The sequence below is a fragment of the Plodia interpunctella genome, chromosome Z (assembly GCF_027563975.2).
Source record: "Plodia interpunctella isolate USDA-ARS_2022_Savannah chromosome Z, ilPloInte3.2, whole genome shotgun sequence".
In the NCBI taxonomy this organism is placed as follows: Eukaryota; Metazoa; Arthropoda; class Insecta; order Lepidoptera; family Pyralidae; genus Plodia; species Plodia interpunctella.
In genome coordinates, this window is record NC_071324.2 from 12,486,771 (window position 1) to 12,500,321 (window position 13,551).

Sequence of the window (13,551 nt, forward strand, 5' to 3'; positions counted from 1 at the left end):
AGGTTTTAGTGATAAAAGCCGTAGCTGGGACCGTGAGCGCAGTGGACGAGAATTTCGAAGTTATCAGGAACAGGGCGAATGGAGATAGCAAATCGGAACCGCTCCTCGAACCGGACACAAAATGGCCGACCAGCGACGACAGCGACGCCGACACGAACACGGTGCTACACGAAATAATTCAGAGGCGGGATTTTAAGTAAGGATTCTGCGTTGAACCGACATTCTGATTCATTAACACATTAATATTTAACGAGAATATCTGTCTGTCAGTCACGATTTGTTAATTTCGCTGGGCCGATCTTGATAACGTTTAGTGAGGATAAAGCTTAAGAAACTAGGTCAAACTTAAGCTGTATTAAATAAATTTGAGGTTGCTATGAGTGTGGAAGTTTGTATGAATGAAACAACACATGAAAATATTTAGGATTCAATGTTGTAGAGTTTATAGATTTGCCAACGACACGCAAAGAGGAACACATGAAAATTAAGCCGGCAGTATCATTAACAATAAGAGTTAGAATTAAATCACATTCGAACTACTATTATCTGCTCTGCTACGACCAATCTGCTACGATTTTGGCATCATAATGTTTGCGTGGTGCGACTGTGCTGTTCACATCGCACTATCATGTCGATTCGCAGTGAGATGCGGCTAACCAATCACGCGACGACAACCACACCGCGATCTGATTGGTTCGCCGCGTCTCACTTATAAATCTTTCGACGGTCGATATTGAACGTTAGTCTCACTACACAATATTTCATTAGAGAACATTAATGTACAGTCAAGCATCACATCAAGTTACCCCTCACCAGCCTCTGTGGCGCGGTAATAGGGGCGAGTTTTCAATGTATTTGGGTAGGTTGATGTGCTGTTGATCTGCTATTGAATCAAAATACCTCAAGTTATACTTATGATCAATTTTTAAAATTTAGCTTAGTGTGACATGTATATACTGATATAAAATAGTCCAAATATTTGTATCTTAAACTTGTATACACACGCTGCGTTCCGTTCTACTGAATATAGCATAGACACATGTTATTTCATGCATTTTCAGATATAAGCTACTGAACTAGCAGTCATACGAATGACCACTGCTAAGAAGAGTGAAAATCGAATCATTTATACAGAAATTCGACCTTCACGGGCACTTTTTAACGACATATTTTAAAATAAACTGAGGGGTTAGTGCGGGTTTGCATATAACCTCTCACCATCGAATCGATTCGGTGGTGAGATGTAAAATGCAAACCCGCACTTCGCCCACTGTTATTTTTTGTACATAAATTAACTTACTCGAGTGCGTACCGTGCTCGTGTGCTGCGTCTGCACTTAAGCGGAAAGTTTCGGTATCAGTAGATATCATTATATATTACTAGCTTTTACCCGCGGCTTCTCCTGCGTCAACTCCAGGATAGGATCCTAGGATATCCACGGGTGGATATGGAGTGGTTCTATTTTAGGGCGGAACCACACACCCCGTTTTCTATTGACCGTCATACGACTAATTAAATTAGTACTAGTACCACTGACAAGTCTGGCACTAACCTATATTAATAACTTTCTTTTTAATAGAATTTGTGTGCTTATAAATCTATCGATCAATAAAATATTATAAAAAAAATGTTTAAGAAAAGCTTTTATATAAAATACAATTTAAATACTTACATTAAGCTTATTATGTTGCGATATTAACATAAATAAATATTATAAATATTTACACTCCTAGACAAGGAATTAATGCTTCTGTGTGCAATAAGGTATATTGTATCGCAATTGAAGATCTTATGAATTGATTAAGTATAGAAATCGCTTTGTTGAAAAACCCCATAAAATTGATGTCGCGACAAGCTTTTATTGTTATTTAAATTCTCTAAAGTAATAGATATTTAATTTAATAGGCTTAATGTGAGTATTTAAATTTTATTTTTATATTTTTCGGGTATTTAAATAAAAGCTTGTCTTAAATGATTTTTTTTATAATACTTTATTTGCACATACACTAGTATTCGATCGATATTTGAAGGAAAGAGAACAAATATTGTGTATAATTAGTAATATTTACTGAATGGTAAGTTATTTTTATACAAAAATGACATTTGTGACACAAATCGTGTCCGCGCAGTAAACCGATGGGTTCCCTCATGGTGGGTAAACACTGGGTGTGTTGCCAGCCACCGAGACGGAACAGTGCCTTTATTTATTTTCTTGTATTAATAGACTGTATTGGTACAGTCTGCCAAAAAGTGTATTAAACTGATTTTTTTAATGAACTACATTTTAAAGTCTCATTTCAATACCATATAGAATGGTCAAGATGGTTGGATAAATATCCAATGTTGCCAGCCAACAGGAGACACCATATTCTTGTCAGACTGTACCTCGACATATTCTTGATCTTGTCCATGGTGATCTACTGAAGGTGAAAGTGTTATATCTAAGTAAACCTTTCCAAACCCGCACGACACAAGGACTTAACACAGATAATATCTGTGTCAAGTCCTTGTGGCGTGAATTTACCTTACATGTAAACCCACGCGGGCGAAGTTGCGGGCTGAACAAGTATTGCAACATTTAAATTGTAATTTATAAACACAAAAATTCATATCCTTCGGAATGGCCTTATAATGTTCCTGACCTTTTTATACATACATAGCGGAACATTTAGAATTTCTATAATAGGTACAAGTTTTATAAGAGAATCATTGTGATTGAATATTATGGATGTAATAATATGTAATATAATTGTAAGTTTTTTTCGCATTTAATGTACATATATCGGCATATAAATTAGCATTCCCTTTGAATTCCAACGTCAAGCTAAATAATGATAAAAATATTATTATATTTTTGTAAATTGTACATGATAATATGTAATAGTGAGTCAAAAGATCTGAAAAACTATAATAAAACCGCAACGGCTTCAAGCGCCAACAGACACTACTTGACCGTTTCCACCGAACTCCCAAGTGTAAACAGTTGTCATTGTCCATCAGTTGATTGACAAGTGACAAGTGACAATTGACAAAGACAATTTAGATTTTTCTACACATATTTTGATGAGTTTCACGTTGGCAATATCATCATTTTGGCGAACGATGTAGTCATAACAAAAGAGAAACTACTCAAGCTGTTTTCATCGCATAGAATTTGGTACTTTGTACAACCGGAGAACCTACGAATTTCATGGTTGACCGTCATAAATTGTACAATTATTTTCATCATAAAGAAATGATTAACAGACCCTTAATGAGTGTACTGGTCAATAAAAAATGACAAGACCGCCTCGTGTGTACACGTTTTATTCATTGTAAAATATAGCTTGATCCCTCTTGACAGGATGAACGGAAACATTCGAAACGTGAGCTACAGATACAGATGTTTTAATTTCATACGATTTGTCATCTGTCACAGATATCAAGCCATGTTTAATATTAGTATAGAGGTCAACTTTACTCACTGTATCATAATATAATTTTGCCATTGACTACAAGCGATATTTTGTCATACTGTTATGAAATCTCTTTAAAGGCCTCATTTTTTGAGAAAATATTTCCGTGAACCGTATACATTATCGTATTTTTCATTATGTTCACAAGGAAGAGATACCCCTAAAGGAAGTACACGAGGAGAAATGGGACAGGACGTGTAAGTATATCATCTGTCTCATAAGGGCAGCGTTGACGAGGTTGAGGAGTTATTGAATGGTCTGTCTCATGTGGCAACTCGCTGCTATAATTGTTAAATTTGTGTCTATATGTTTTCTTGGTATTTGAGTAGTGTTAAGCGACTGTCATTCAATAAATGTTTTTATTCAATATTTTATTAAAATGGCATTCTTAACGAATAGAAGTTTTACAGCTACATTTCGTGAAGGCTAGGTAGTAATATCAGTTTTATTTTTGTTGGTACAGTCAGGTACACTAATGAAAAATAGTTTTTTTATACACCGAAATCGTCAAATTCAAAGTTTTTTATATTGATGATTTTTTTTTGTTTCTATATATAATTTATCCCATTTCTGATAAAATTGCTTTAAAATTCCGATGTAATATAATATATCTTTTTGTTTAAATATCTATAAAGAGATATATGAGAACGCAAATTCATAAATTAACGGCAAAAAATTATGTTGGCCACTATTAGGTATTGATTTTTCTTTTGACTCATACGAGCTAGAGTTTTAACTACAATTTACAAAACATAGATTTTTTTACTGACACTTTTACTTTGTTACAAGATTTGTTGTTTTTTTTTTTGTTATTTTATGTAAATATTTAAAATTAAACGTTTCTATTTTAGTTCGTAAGTACCTGTTTTTTGAAAGCACGAATCATAGGGGTACCTGGCATAATAATAATTCACACCTTTATGGCGCTAACTGTACATGGACCAATATTGTGCATTTAAGTAATAAATATACTGACATTAAAAAGAACATGTATAAAATTATTAATTAAGGTGTTTATCGACGATGGATTTGTCGACACAATAGTATTTTGTTAAAATTGTGAGTAAATAAACGAATAAAACCAAAGACGTAGTATTATTTTGAAAACCCACAGAATTTTCTGAAAACTATGACTTAGTTCTTTTGTAATTATAGCTTAAGTTAGTTTTTATTCTTTACTATAAGGTCATTGTATCGAGGTAGCGGGGCTCGCCCTACAACCTACCTTTGTTACCCTACTGATAATGAATAATTTTGAATTTTATGAATGATCGTTTATAGAGCGAAAATTTGTATTTTTTAACGGAAGTATTGGCACGATCGCTTGAAAATAATCCATTAATACATTTGCATGATATATTAGGCAACAATAATAGCCAACTCGTTTTATTGTGGGGCATACAAAAACATATTCTAAAAATATTGATAGGTATTTGAAAAGGTTCATAATGTGGCCGTCCAAATCAAAAGGGACTCGACAGCTGGCACTTTAATGGCACTTGGTCTTTAATGGCGTAACAGCCGGATGGACAATTGGCCACATATATTAAAAATCCTGTCTTTAATGTGATTGGGTATTCTTTACAAAAGTAATAAAGAAAACTGGCTTTCGCATTTTACTTTTTATTTAAAAATTATACAGTATTTTTAATGCTGTTTTACAAATATTTATTTTTCAGTCACTTCCATTTAATTCATCGCGTGTTTCGTTTGAACACTTTCGGCGCTACCGTTTTAGTTTTTCAAAGAACCCAAGCTCAGGCTGAGCTGAGAAGGCGTCCGCGCTCCCAGCTGCCCGCTGAGACGGAACAGTTTCCCGTTGATTGAAGTCGCGGCTTCCATTTTCCTCAAGAACATGTTTTTGCAAGAGGTGTTCAAATTTTTCTCTGTCAGAGTTCTATTTGACTCGGAATCCAACGAATTTATAATCGAATCTGCGTCAGCGTCGAAATTGAATATATTGGTCTGCGACTCTTCGCGCCACAGCTTCTGGAGGTTTAACGCCATCAGTTCCAATTGCACCTGCGACAGCTCCCTGATCACGTCTATCTGAACAGACATCACGTTGTCGCAGGTCTTCAGCAACGCGTTCAGAGTCTCCAACACGTCAGCTCTTCGCTTCTGAATGCTGTACTGGTTGTCTATGCTCCTCTCGAAGAACGCCAAGTGCTCATACAGTTCGGCCAACTGTAGAGAACAAGATATATACTGAGCAGAGTGATGCTCGAAATCGTAATAATGCTTCGCCCTCATCAACCACTTGTGGGTAAAAGCGAATAGCTTTCTAGCATCCTCGACTGAGCATACCACTTCTAGCGGCACTCTATTTTCCATTTCTTTCAAATCTAACGAAGGAAATGTATACAACTTTTCTGGGACACAGTCACCTTTTCCATTTTTCTCAGCGCCCTGGTCCTTTTCATTTTCTTCGTCTAATTTTTCTGCACCCTCTTCCTGCTCCTCGAGCAAATCTACAGTTTTCCATAGGTCCGAGCGTGACGTGGGTTGCGAGAAGTAACGGTTCAGAATCTTCTTCTTGGACAATTTGAGTAAAGTCAATCCGTATTTCACCCAATGATGGCTTAATTCCAAGAAATGCATCTCAAAATCTGCCTTTTGCAGCACAAACTCTTCGGGCATGAGTTTACAATTGTCGTGGCAAGTCCTAAGTACGTGGTATGCGGCGCACAGATGATGGCGAGCGTTGCCGAGTTGGTTCAGGTAAGTGAAGTAGTTCCCGAGGCGAGCTGCTCTCAGGGCCCAGTCCTGCGGAGTTCCCTCCTTCATCTCCAGCTGTCGCCTCAAGGCAGTGTGGTTGTAAAGAGTGTACTTCTCCGGCATATTCAACTTGTTGTAAATAAAAGCCTGCATCTGCACGTTGTTCGTTATGACCTTGTCAATTTTCTCAGGGTTCACACGCTTGATTTTTCCTATTGGTTCAGAGGTGAACAAGTCTTCTGCGTCAAGAAATTTGTCAGGTTGAGACTTGCTGACTTTGTCGTAAAGGTCCTCCATGCTTTCTAGGATATCCCTGGCATTTGTGATCATGTCTAGCTGTATAAAATAGTAACAGAGGAGATTTTGGATTCTAAGTGTGATAAATAGACATTCGTCGCGGAGAGCGAAATGTTTTATCTTTTCAAAGGCCGCGAGGAGAATGTTTCTCTTCTCTACTATAGACACTGGGATCGTTTTAGCAGAAAGTAGAGCGAGATAGCCCTCCATGGCTATAGACCTTACATGATTGTCGTGGTTCTCCTTCCCGAGTACTTTAAGCTCCGTACTGATGCTTTGAATATCTTTCTTCAGGCTTTGGATTCTCTCGGTAGAATTCTTTTTCTTGATGGCTATCCTAACGTTCTCGAAGGTAGATGCGATACGATTTAAAGTCTCCATTTCTTTAAAACACTTACAATTTTATTCAGTTTTGTCGGACGTTTGAGCAAATGTTACACAGTCATGATTCAAATTGTTCTGATCTTGACGTCTACCTAATTTGACATGTGCAAGATGGATTTCTTATATGCCAGATCTGAGGTGAAGATTTTTGCACGAATGGCTGAATAGAAATGTAATGTTTTCAGCATTACGTCAGTTTATTTTAAAAACCAATTTAGAATACTTGTTTAATTATTTATATTTAAATATAGGAAACGTAAAAACCCTACATAAAGTGGGATAAGGGTAGGCTGACGATGATGATGGAACCCCCCTGTAAACTAAATTCATTTGGAAGTTGATCATCTAAAAATAATTATATTATGCAACATAGAGCTTACACGGAGTGATGCTCTTAGTATTGATTTATAAGAATGCACCGCGCCCCGCTGACAGGAGGGTGCATCAAAGTCCTGGGAGAGATCAATAGGGCACCGTTGCATCTGATTGGACGATTGAATAATGGCGTGGACGACAAAGCGCTTGCATAGCAACGACGATTTCTTTGTTTTGATGTTTTTATTTTTGTTTTTAGAGTAAAAAAAAATCGAATTTGTAAAGTCATTTACTATCGCCAAATAGTTCACCGAACTTTGCGATTTCGATGTACATTTCCGTGACCTAATGGTAATCATGCCGGACTGCTACAATGGAGATCCCGGGTTCCCGGTCAAGTCAACATGGAAAAGGATCTTTTTCAGATTGACCAGGATCATTGATGTTTACCTATATATGTATATGTTATAGAATATAGTATCGTTGAGTTAGTATCCCATAACACAAGTTTCGAACTTACTTTAGGGCTAACTCGATCTGTGTGATTTGTTCCTATATATTTATTTAAATTTCATTGCTGGTTTTCTCTTGCGGTTATAAAAAAACTCACAAACTACGCAACATTGTGTTCATTCGCCGGCGGCATAAGTACATTTTGCATTGCAATTTTGAGCAAATTTTAAAGTGGATGACTTTAAAATTTCTCTAACGGTGTCTAGTTAAAAAAAAACTACTTTACCATTTAAAATATTTCTCAAACAGTTCCCTAGGACTAGTATGTGACCAGTGCTCACACTCGCAACAAGCACTCACGACACGCGGTGGTATTCTATGCTATATAAATAATAATATATCTACAACTCTAATTTTGCCCGTAGTTAAGGCAATTTGCATTAATCGATACCAATTTTTGTTATTAGCACCACGTGAGTCGAGTTTTGAACCCAGGTTCCTTGTAAGGAACACCCTGATGTATGATAGTAAGTAACAAGCGCAAGTCCAGAACCATCACATGTGTTACTTGTAAATTTTGTAATTTGGTAACGACTACATTTATGTATGTAGACTCCATTGCACTTAACATACTGCACTTAGATCCCTTCCAGACGTTTTTAATGGAACTGCGCGCAATGTATACCAGTTAAGGTGGGAAATTCGAAGTTGAAGTAAATGTTGGTATTGTAATGGCGGTCACAGGACCGCTACACCCCCACCACTCGTGCGCAGCTAGGGTTGCGGGTAGTTGAAACTATCGATAGTTCAGATGGCAACGATTTTAGCGATATTATTGTGGATATTGTATGGTTGGCGTTCAACTACAGTCAGTTTTTCACGTAACTTCTTCCTGTGTTGTACTGTAAACTATGCAATAAAATCCACTCGGCGGTGTTCCCCAATAGTTTCGACATTGGGGCTTTCAATAAAAGAGTCATCGCATTCTCCAAAAGTCACCAACGCACCGGTGACCCGTCTCGGGTTGACGTTGTCCTGTGGTGTTTGATTATCACCGGCATGCTCGTTTGCCCTCTATACTATTAAAAAATATTTAATAATCTTTAACAATGGAATTTAAAATATACCTACTTATATTTTAGGTTATTATTTGTGTAAACGACTGATGTAAGCCATGTTACCAATGCATATTAAAAAATATATTGGTATAAGAATCTACAATAATGTCGATATTGTTAGCTCGATATATCGTAGTGGCATCCCTGGTTGCTCGTAGTTAGTTAGTGACCTAGTGAGAGTCGGTGAGCATGCGTGTGCGCATACGAGTTTGACGAGACGATAAACGGTAAGTACCTGATATCAGGTTTTTGTATAACTGTTAATTTATATTTGTAAACGCATATATTATAAATACACATAAGAAAAGGCATTTACATCAGTACATCGATCCCACAGGAACGAGCAAAAGTATTTATTTCTATATAAACAAATGAAATTTAAAATCACACAAAAATTAAACAATTATAGTAAGAAACGGATATTCGCGGTAAAATTTATAAAAATCTCTCAGTCTGCGAAAAAACGCTAAACTGTTAAAAGTAAAAAAAAAACAAATCAGTTTTTATTTTCTCAAGAACGCATCATTTCGGAAGTGTATACAACACATATATTATATTTAGTTAAGTTTGTTTAGTTATTATATTAAGTACACAATAGTTTTTAAACATAGGTTCTGACAAATATCTGAACTAGTGTGATATCATGAGTGGTACCCTTTTGTAGCATATTTAATGTACCGTTGTAATATTAAAAATTTGTTCATTTTCTGCGATGTATATTAGTATGCTATGAATAAATTTCTTTCTATTATCCTGCGCACAGAAATTGAAAACCTTTGTAACAAAGTACCTATCTAATCTTAAAATTTATGCAAAAAAAAAATCCAACAATCCGGATAAATTTATTGTCGGGCTCCTAGGGTCTCTACCTGACAACAGAGTAAAAAAAAAGTAATTCAGAGCATGTTCCGAGGTACAGTAAGTAAAAAAACTATTTGTTTATAGTGGGTGGATTTTTACATTTTACAAAACTCAACTTTTATTACCTTGTATGAATGTTGGGACCTATGTACTTTTAGGGAATATATTTGAAAGGTCGATATCGTAATGTTGTCACCATTAACTTGAATTATAATTTTTGTAGCATACATGACGAAATTGGGTGAGTTATTAATTTTGCCAGAAGGAAAGAATTTTTAAAATATGTTATACATACTTATACAACACAAGTCTTTTTTTAATAGAAGTTTGAGTGCGTTTGACCTCCTTCTAGCCTGATGGGAAGCAGAGATGAGGTTTAAGATGTTACACGCAAGCTCAAACAATGCCTATTCACTCTTGCCTTGAAGTAGAACAGGGACATATAGATGATATAGAGAGAATTCCTGACCACAGCAGTTCTCAGTAGGAAAAAGGAAACAAATCGAGAGATACGATGAGATGAAACATTCCATGTTTTGTTATAGTTCCTACTAATTCCATGAGCGAGATAAATTATTAGACAGTGATAGTGATCTTTCATATTTTTTTGTTGTTTCATAACAAATCAAAATCTGTCACTGTCTAATATCTGGCTTATGGAATTAGTAGGTACTCCGTATAGTAATTATTATATCCATGATCTGGCTTCTATTAATAGTGACACCATGAGTATACTACAAATCAAAAATAATAAAATCGGCAAATGTGATGACTAAAAAATATGCGCCTAAATAAAATATATGTGCATTGTGCCATTATGTATATATATATATATATTCTTTGGCCTTGAGTAGTTATTGCCGTGACTGTGAAATCTGATCACAAACAATTTTCAGCTATAAGTATACATTTATAGGTAATATAGCAGCGTTGCCAGTCTTCCCCATTTTGGCGGGACGTCCCGGTTTTAATTGTAATACATAATATGTTATATAAATTATTATTATTTGAATATCATTATGAAAAGAATACTATGAATGTAGAATTTAATCCATGAAAATATATATATCATAGAACGACTGCCAAACACGAGTAAATAAATAAAATCCAATATTTTTTATTTACACAAACATTAAAAAAAAAAGAGGTACCAAAATCGCTTTACCTGTTAGGTTCTTCATTCAAGTCATGCTTCATCGACTCTGTTTATAATGAAAAACCAAATAACTCATACCTTTTCGGTAGACATATCATGTTACAATTACAATGTGAAGCTATCGCGTTATCTCTACCTGTTTTCGGCTGTGGTTTTTGTTGGGCTAACAGAATGTACATTACAATGTCGACGACAGTTCAAATTGACGCCGACGATTTAAAAGTTTTAGTGACTAGTGGTGGTGTAATGGTTAAGACGCCCTGTGGACCGAAAGGTCCCAGGTTCGATCCTACTCGTGATTCATATATCAATCTGACTCGTGTATGCAGTTTTAATCGACCAGCACATGCTTCCGGTTAAGGAGAACATCGTGTGGAAACCTGCACACTGATTATCAACTTGTGTGTGAAATTGAGTAGGCCAAGTAGTGCCAAAATCGTTATCTGTGTTTCATTCCACGTAACTATCACGACCCTCATCCATGAGGAATAAGAAACTCCAGTGCATCATCTCTATTGGATGTAGTGTACCACAACCCTATCGTTGTTTTAAAGATAAAATGGCCAAAGAAATTACCAAAAATTCGCAGCTAACCGGATCTACTTAAATACTATAATTGGTCTTCATTTGACCAAATTACTTCACTGCAATACTCCACTCGGGCTGCGACCACGGCGACTGCAAAGTCTTTGAAACGTTAGCTATGTTATGAGAAGATTCGGCTATGATTTTACATTCGCCGGCTGCCTGTAATTGTAATTGATATTATTGCCTATCAGCTGTCAAGGCTATGTCTCTTAATCGCCTTGTACGACATCCAACTGAATTGTACACAACAAATTTGGCATGATTAGGAATAGAGAATGTGGACCAGCGCCGAAACGGAAGAGTTTCAGTCGATAGTCTTAATTAACATAATCTGTAAAAAATGCAAGGGTCGTTCACAATTACAATACGTTTTGGGGGATCGTATAGACGCATCGAATCGTGTAAATATGCTTGTGCCTGGAGGCTCAGCTGTTACATAACATAAGATAAAATTTGCGCTTGCGTGGTGCCCCGTTGCACCAACGATTCAATAATTTGTGCAAGCAAAACAATAATATACCTGGAGGAGATGAAAGATGACGTTGTTTGCGCACCCGGTTAAGCAAATCAATACTTGGGCTTTTCCTAGAATTTTAGGGAGGCTCTGGGGCCAGGCTAGGGGGCTGGCCGGGTGGCCCTTCGCTATGACGTACCTCCTAGAAAATTCTGTTCGTAGGATTTCAATGAAATATGATAACGTCTTTTAAAAAGACGATGTTAAGCGTTCATGTCTTAAGGAATTAGGTACTTCATTTTGGGTGTTTTAATAAATACCTACACTGGCGTCAGATTTAACTCAAATCCGCCTAAAGGCATCTGATATGGTTGTTACTACTACCTACCACCATGTACTTACTGGCTATTACGCTAAACAGTCAACCTGTGAGCAGGTTTCCTCACGAAGTTTTCTTCACCAGAAGCAATTGGTGGTGGAAAACTTCTTTACTTGAGTCAGATTGGCATACAAATTTATGTGACACTTCGGTTTCGAACTTAGCATCTTTCAATCAAAGGCATCTTGACCACCGCCAGGTAACAGCTGAGAACAAAGGGAGATAAGTACACACGCGTCAGTTTAATTAGCTGTAAGTGTGTTATAAAATAATATAATAACATGTAGGCTTTTTGGGAAGCCCATTGACAAAGCTATGGCGAGTTACCTGTCTATTTTATCCGTGTTGTGTCAGGGAAACACCATTGTTTCTACCATGGACCCGGATACTCAAGCACTAGCCCATCCAACAATAAAGCCCCATATACTAGTATCCTTACATATTATAAAAGTCCCCTGTTGCGTCTGTCTGTCTGTTTGCGATAAACTCAAAAACTACTGCACGGATTTTCAAGCGCTTTTCACCAATGTGATTGATTATTGAAACTTGCGGAGTTAAAGATTTTTTGTATTTGTCTTTTGTATTTGATTCCTGAGGAAGGTTTAGGTGAATAATTTATAATTTTTTACCCGAGCGAGGTCGGGACGAGCGGCTAGTCCTTTCTGAAAATCGGTTGTATGTACATTTCAATGGAGTGCTTGCGGCCATGATCGTGCTCCATATCAGTTCAGAACAAAGGCCTATACGTACATGCTGGCCCCGGGTTCCCATTTTTCGCATAATTCATTTATCCTAATTTAATTTAGCATAACGAGTTAGAAGTTATTTGTTTGACGTAATAATGTTTTGACGTGCTTGTTTTTAGGCATACCTTTTCAATATAAGTATGATTATAGTTTAGGCTAATATTATTTTACCATAATTTTGATATGCATAGCAGTAGGTAATGCGGCGGGGTGGCCCTTGGTCCACCCATAAGCCGCCAATATGCTTTAGAAGATTATGCTTAAAATTGTTATGTTTATGGTATGGCCGAATTAATATTGTGCGTAACTATTATCACAATAAGTATGCCATGTTAAATTATGATATAAAATTGTTTGCATAAAAATAGGGAACCGTTGGCCCCATGTCCCTATGCAAGTCTCAAAAGCCCAGGCCACGGGCCGCGAATAATTTTTTTGAAAGAGTTAACGTAATACAATAATGTCACTTAAGTTCTTTACCTCTGAATCAGCCGATGCCAAAAAGGATATATTATGCAATCAGTTGCACAACGGCTGACTAAGAGAGAATCTTTCCAACCTTTTGTTGGTTACATTCCGTACCATTAACGTCAGTTTAGTCGTGTATTGTGGTGTTCTATAGAATTT

General features: G+C 36.5%; 3 protein-coding genes across 4 annotated transcripts in view; 2 read left to right on the plus strand and 1 right to left on the minus strand.

Annotated features, from left to right (window-relative positions):
* Window positions 1-13,551, plus strand: part of LOC128683319 (uncharacterized protein) — a 155,517-nt gene that overhangs the window by 11,790 nt on the left and 130,176 nt on the right. The window contains exon 6 of one of the 2 annotated variants that reach the window (XR_008406280.1): window positions 3-1,236. Coding sequence is in view for 1 of the 2 variants with exons in the window: in XM_053768813.1 (XP_053624788.1) it covers window positions 3-200 (198 nt within the window). In the remaining variant the exon portion in view is untranslated. Of the gene's footprint in view, window positions 1-2; window positions 4,542-13,551 lie in introns of those variants that run through there. The other variant, XM_053768813.1, reaches the window with a different exon arrangement.
* On the minus strand, window positions 5,063-6,959 carry LOC128683317 (KIF-binding protein-like). Its single transcript, XM_053768808.2, has one exon. It carries the CDS (start codon window positions 6,849-6,851, stop codon window positions 5,190-5,192), a length of 1,662 nt encoding a protein of 553 aa, XP_053624783.1. The 5' UTR covers window positions 6,852-6,959; the 3' UTR covers window positions 5,063-5,189.
* Window positions 8,904-13,551, plus strand: part of LOC128683315 (uncharacterized) — a 37,222-nt gene continuing 32,574 nt past the window's right edge. The window contains exon 1 of the mRNA XM_053768806.1: window positions 8,904-8,967. The gene's annotated coding sequence lies outside the window, so the exon portion shown is untranslated. The remainder of the gene's footprint in view (window positions 8,968-13,551) is intronic.

Bases quoted from the DNA above. Each gene is read 5' to 3' on its own strand.
- LOC128683317 (XM_053768808.2), bottom strand. From the start codon at position 6,851: ATGGAGACTTTAAATCGTATCGCATCTACCTTCGAGAACGTTAGGATA.